At 38.6% G+C, this 6090-nt stretch overlaps 1 protein-coding gene across 1 annotated transcript; it reads right to left on the reverse strand.

Moving 5' to 3' along the window:
- Positions 1-906: 906 nt before the first annotated feature.
- Positions 907-5701, reverse strand: syt18b (synaptotagmin XVIIIb). Its single transcript, XM_014021496.1, has 2 exons — positions 5031-5701; positions 907-3122 (listed from the first exon to the last, which is right to left on the reverse strand). Exons 1-2 carry the CDS (start codon positions 5257-5259, stop codon positions 2083-2085), a joined length of 1269 nt encoding a protein of 422 aa, XP_013876950.1. The 5' UTR covers positions 5260-5701; the 3' UTR covers positions 907-2082.
- Between the last annotated feature and the right edge of the window lie 389 nt (positions 5702-6090).

Below are 6090 nucleotides of genomic sequence, written 5' to 3' on the forward strand. Positions count from 1 at the left end.
GACTACAGCTCAGGAATAACAATTAGGAAAATTCTCAATGAATTTTGAAAAGTGTGAATACCCAAATTCTAATATCAGCTTTGTAAAAGTCTAAGCTTAAAAATACCTCCAAATTTGATGTATGAATTGTATGAGACATAAAGAAAGAACTAAAAGAAAAATTAAAGGTTAAAGCTGCTGCCCGGGTCGTCTCGGTACACCTGTGTCTGACACTCCCTGAAGGGGACATATGCAAAATCCACTTTTTAGTCATTAAATAAATTTTGTTGTGAACTTGGAGTCTCCAGGAGTGCAGATAATTTGAATTTAGTTTCTCCTTGTGATAGATAGATAGATAGATAGATAGATAGATAGATAGATAGATAGATAGATAGATAGATAGATAGATAGATAGATAGATAGATAGATAGACAGGCAGACTTTATTACAGACTCAAGGTCCATTTAGCATAAAAAAGAAGATAAAAACACACACAATAAAAGAAAGTATAAAAAGGTTCCTAACCATTCAAGAGGCATAGATATACTGTATTTATATTCTTTTTGGCTCATATTTTTCAACCTTTTCAGTCTTCTTTATTCTCTATTATGTTTTATGAACTATGACATCACAGTATTTGTGACAGAACTGCTAAAAACGTTCTGGGCTTATAATTTGGTGGTTTTCATTCTCCTCCAGCTCAGACTCTGGTTCCAACATGTAAGGCTGGATGGACAAGTCTTCTGTTGGTGACATCTTTTAATTAATTTGTAAATAAAAAGTTTCTGTGCCACTACATAGTCGGAAATGAAAAAGAGATTGCTTTGGAAGGAGAGGGGTAGAGTGTGAAGCAATTTGTTGTGGAAATCTTAATTTTAACAAGGACAGAAACAGGTGAAAATAAAATAAAAAGGCACTTTGTAGACTTGTTCATCTGAGTTTTATTGCAGCTGCAAGGCACAAAAGTGTAACACAGGTCTGAACAGCATCTGTGCTAAAGAGGCAGGGGCTGAGAGCCTCCTCTTATACCCGATATCTGCATGATTATCTAAACAGACAAGAAGAAAACGTTTGGAAAACTGTCCCTAGCAGGGGTGGTTATCTCCACCACATCCTAGCCTGATGGTAAAATACCTTATATTAATGAGAACAGAATGAAGTCATAAAACAATAAAGTCAACAGGAGATAAACAATAAACAATGGCGTCATAAACCTGGGTGAAATATGAGTCAGTAAAAAGGGGTCAGTGACTCATAGCTTTGGGAAGCATGTGAAAGTGAGAGAAGTTATTTTTCCATTAAACAAGTCATTTGGATTTAAAGAGACAGCATCAAAACGAGTTGATCTGAGACACACCTCAGGAGGGGTGAAAGAGGGGCTTGAGGAGTTGCAATGAAACCAGGTCAAATCGTTGCAGTTCCACTTTATATAGACCCCAACTGAATAGTTTAAATGTGAAAAAGAAAGATTTTTAAGCTAGATATGTCAGCTTTAAGAGAAACAAGACAAAAACGCTGACTAAAAGTAAGTCATGAGACTTTGCAGTTTTGGAAAGTTTAGAACATGTTTTTTTGCATGTGTGTGTGTGATTTTAATTATTTTCTAAGCTGTGGAGTGTGAAAACAGACAAAAACCCCTGCCCTTAATAACTCTGTTCACAATAAAACACAGAAAAATCTCCTAACCAAAGATGAACTTGATTCACTGCATGTGAAGCTAATTTTTACTATAAATATGAACTAGTAGGAGCCATTTATAATCTCAGGGTTATGTGTTGCATATATCAGCTAACAAATCTGCATCTTGTAAATAACATTACTGTTGATTTGAGTGTCCCAGTACTAAAAAAAAGCTTAAGTTTAAACCTAACCAATTAGCAAGAAACCTAATGATTGAAAAGAAAGAGAGATGAAAGAAGTTTTCAAACTGGAACACAAACTTTCTGTTTTGTTTAAAGACTCAACATGTTAACATTTACTCCATGGATATAAGTGGGTTAGAAAAACTTATGAAGATGACCACTGGCCTATTTGTTGATAGGAATAAAGTGCATTGACAGAAAAATCAAGTGTCATCTACAAGTCAGCATGGTACTTCAGACATCACCACCTGCTCACAGATCCCTGTTCAGCTGTCAGGTTTTTGTGGGTGAGCTCTTTCACGAGGTGAACCGGATGCTCCGGTCTCCAGTCTCTTCCCCCACATTTGACCTCCACTTCACCCAAAGTGGAGCCTTCAGCCCTGTGTGTTCTCTGCTCATTTACAGCTAATCGAAGTTCACAAGTCTGGAGCTCCTCCTCAGAGCTCACGTTCAAGAACAGCACCAGGCCTTCGGATTTGTGGCCGAGGCCGCTCCGAAACGCTGCCGGAGTCGGACTGGTGTGCAGAGGTGGCAGGCTGCCCAGTACGGTCAAACCCTCCAGTCCCTGAGGCATCCCAGTGAGGTTTAAGACAGTGACTGCCAAAGTCTGCTGGTCTGCAGAGAAGGCCATGGTAAAATGGAGGCAGGGTTTGGATGAAAACAGCTGTTTGGAGACTGCGTTGGAGCCATAGTTCAGTGGAACCAGTGGAATTGAGTTTTCAGGCATAAATGCAGAGCTCATCCTGTGCCTGTTGAGTCTGCTGTGTTCATTATATGGTCTGTTGTCTTCAGTGGCAGAGGAACGCTTCTGCAGAGCTTTGCATGTTTTGGTCAACAGTCCCAGTTTGGGCAAAGAGGGCAGGGACGCTCGACTGGGGTGCATGGGTTTGTAAAGAGGTGCCGTTTGCAGCGGTGAGCTAAAGCGGCGAGGGGAGAAACACGACGTTGCCTGTTGGTTTTCTTCACAGGCGGGCTGAGCTCGATCAGAAAACAGCCCAGGGAGAAACTCCTCCTGAGAAGGGGCCGGGCTGGTAAACGTGGAGGGGTACTCTGACGGGTCTCCCTCCAGCTCCACGTATAGCTGCCTGGATGCGGTGGTTGTTCCTGTGGACAGCCGGTTCTGAGCAGGGGTCACGGGTTCTACAGGAGCCTGTGCTGATGTGACAGAAGCCTTGTCTTCTCCTGAGCATATCTGGCTTTTTGTGCAGCAGATTATACAACCCAGGATCAAAGTGAGGCAAAAGACAGTGAGGCCAACCAGAAGAAGAATCTGAAGATGGACTGTAGAAATAAAAAGAGAAATACTTCAGAGGTTTGTTTTATCAGCTTTCATGCACATGGCGAAAAGAAAAAAAAGTACAATAGCAGTACCCTCAGGTATCAAATTAGGAAAAAATAAATAAAAATTAATGCTCTTGCCCATTCTTAAAATTAACTAAATACAACTAAAACTTTTGTGAAATTACTGCATGAAGTTATCAAAAACTTAGTACTTAAATTATCTAAATTTATATCTTGGTTTGCTTCAGTTGCTTCTATTTTTATGTTTTTTGTCACACCTGCTTCTCATTTTCTGTTCATACACATCCTGGGTTACTTTATCTCAACATAATTTGAGTCTCAGGTTATTATTGTTCTTTATTCAACTCTTTGTCATACCTTTACGTTTTTGACTTGACTTCTTCAATTTTTAGCACCTGCAGCGCTTTTGACTTTGATTTAAAAACTTGAGGTTTGAATTTTGCCTCTTTCTGGAACTTTCTCCCTGATCCTTGCAGACAACTTTACGTCGAATGACGCCATCGTGTGAAAGTTTTCCCAAGTAGTAGACAGATGGCATGCACGTCCTGGCATGTTGACCCCGAGGTCAGATGAGGCAAGGCTATTGCTAACCAAAGAGCAACAGACCTCAGCTAATACTTAAAACACTCTAACATCTCTAACAGTACTTTTAACAAAATGGAAACAAATTTATCTCTAAACCCAAATACTGTATGAGACCATCTGTTAAAATAATTGGTAACTCTAAATTGTATATATAGGTCTGAGTAGTGTGAATTTGTCTTTGTGTGTCCCTGTAATGGACTGGAGACCTGTTCAGGGTGTTTTCTAGGACTACTGGCAGGATGTTCCACAACTTCATGAGTTGTGATGTGTGTTTAATTTTACCTGAGAATTTTGACTGAGTTTTTCTGTGATAAATGACCCAAGTTAAGATGTTAGAAAGTTGCTGATACAGTATACTAAACTTAAACTCTTGCAAAAAAAAAAAAAACATTATCTTGCCACAATTGTTAAGGTGGCACCTTCCTGCTTCTAATTTGTTTGTTTGTTTATTTATTTATTTATTATTTATTTATTTAACAAAGTCTGCATCATGTTTTCTGTAGCCAGGTGTAAATCTGTCATTAAACTGATTGTGTTCACTGAGAAAAATAATACTGAAATAATCCCTGCTATGTGCACCTGTTGATCTATGATTAAAATAGATGCTTTACAAAATCCTCAATCTGTGACAAATGTGTCATAAACTGAGGCTTTGATGATCGTTATCCATTTATAATTTCCTTTTTTGTTTCCTAGTTCTAAAGGTATTTTCTAGCTTTATAAAAGGTAAATTTCATGGGAATATACTGAAGGAAATGGAAGCAAATTTGCAGCAGAATGACACTGTTCTCTTTTTTTTTTTTTTTTTTTTTGCTAAAACTAAGATGGTAGATTTTTAATTGACCGTGGTTTTGTGAAGATATCTAAAACTTTTTCGAATAAAAAAGATGCCTGATTAGCATCTGTGCAGGTGATTAGGCTAAACTGGGTGAAATTAGCACTAAAAATTAAAGTTTAGTAAACAGTAAAATGTCCGTAAACACAGAATAACATTCATAAATGTTCATTTAGAAATTTCACTGATGCTGAAGAAGCAAATTGTTATTTAAACATCTAAAGCAGTGGCGCCTCCAGAAATTTTTATTGGGGTGGCCATGCTCTGCCAATTTCTTATCAACATTTTAGATGTCACTTAGATGTTCCGAACTAAAACTGTTGTGTTTTCGCTGTTCAAAGCAAAGAAAGTATTTACAAACATTTTTTGGCATGTGCTGATGGTAATTTCTGATCCATTTTTTCCCTGACTGCAGAGACAGCTGATCTTTTTCTTACATCTTCATATCTTAATCTATAAGAACATACCTTCTAATTGTTTGGTGAAGAGGACCTGCACCAGGAGCCAGAAGAAGAGGATGACCATGATCCCTTCAATCATGCCTTTGCAGCAGAAAAGCAGCACCGACTGCCAGAGAGGCTGATCTGGGTATTCCTCATCATGATAAGGCATGGTGCCAAAAGTACGCAAGGGATTCGTCACAGTCTGCTCAAAAATATCCAAAAGTAAAAGTGTAGAAGTTCGACGAACGTGCATCGCGTGCCTAAATTTTGAAACTTCATTTTGACTCTGTCCAAAGTTTTCTTCTTGGAATTTGCCAGTTTTAGAAGATGAACAAAAACTATTTTAAACAACTCAGACACATCTGTGAAGGAAAAAAAAATGTTAAAAAGGGGGAAAAAATCAACTTATGCCATTTAATGTCCACAGATTTCACATCAACAATTCGGATCTGTCAAAGTTTTAAGCAGTTCTCAGCAGCTTTTCCATTTTCCTGCTCAGAATTGGAAATCCTGTTCAAACGCCCCACATGCTGTTTGTTCCAGTTCTCATCAGGGAACAGTGATGTCCTCATTTGCAGAGAGATTTGAGCAGCATCCCTCCTCCCCTGATGGGTGGGGATTGTGGGCGGAAATTGCCGGTTCGTGATGCCTCTGTGCAGGGTCACAGATGTCATCAGAACTGTCACTATAGGATAACTATCAGGGTAGTAAATCCTCCCACCCATCCCCCACCCTCAACCAGGAGCTCTCCCCCTCCTTTGGCAGAGGCGAAAGATGACAGAATTAATGCTCAACTAAAACTCTCCTCCTACTTATGTAATCTGTAGATTTGTCTGTTTTTTTTTTTTTTTTTTGGCAGAAAAAACTCAATCACATCTTTGAGTACTTCTCACAGGTTTGGTTAATAAAAGTTGAAAGTTGTATTGCATCAGGCTCAGGAAAACATTTATGAGGTGTAAATAAGCAGGATTTATACCTGAGCTTAAACAATGCCCAGAGGTGAAAGTAAAAAAGTACAAATACAACATTACTCTACTTAAGTCAAAATGTTAGTCATATACTTTACTGGAGTACTGTATATATA

This window comes from Austrofundulus limnaeus, unplaced genomic scaffold, assembly GCF_001266775.1.
Source record: "Austrofundulus limnaeus strain Quisiro unplaced genomic scaffold, Austrofundulus_limnaeus-1.0 Scaffold296, whole genome shotgun sequence".
In the NCBI taxonomy this organism is placed as follows: Eukaryota; Metazoa; Chordata; class Actinopteri; order Cyprinodontiformes; family Rivulidae; genus Austrofundulus; species Austrofundulus limnaeus.

What these genes read in the sequence shown, in the direction of transcription:
- syt18b (XM_014021496.1), bottom strand. Translation starts at nt 5,259, where the DNA reads ATGCACGTTCGTCGAACTTCTACACTTTTACTTTTGGATATTTTTGAG. An exon ending in CTTCACCAAACAATTAGAAG is followed by an intron (nt 3,123 to 5,030) that starts GTATGTTCTTAT and finishes TTATTTCTACAG; the next exon opens with TCCATCTTCAGATTCTTCTT.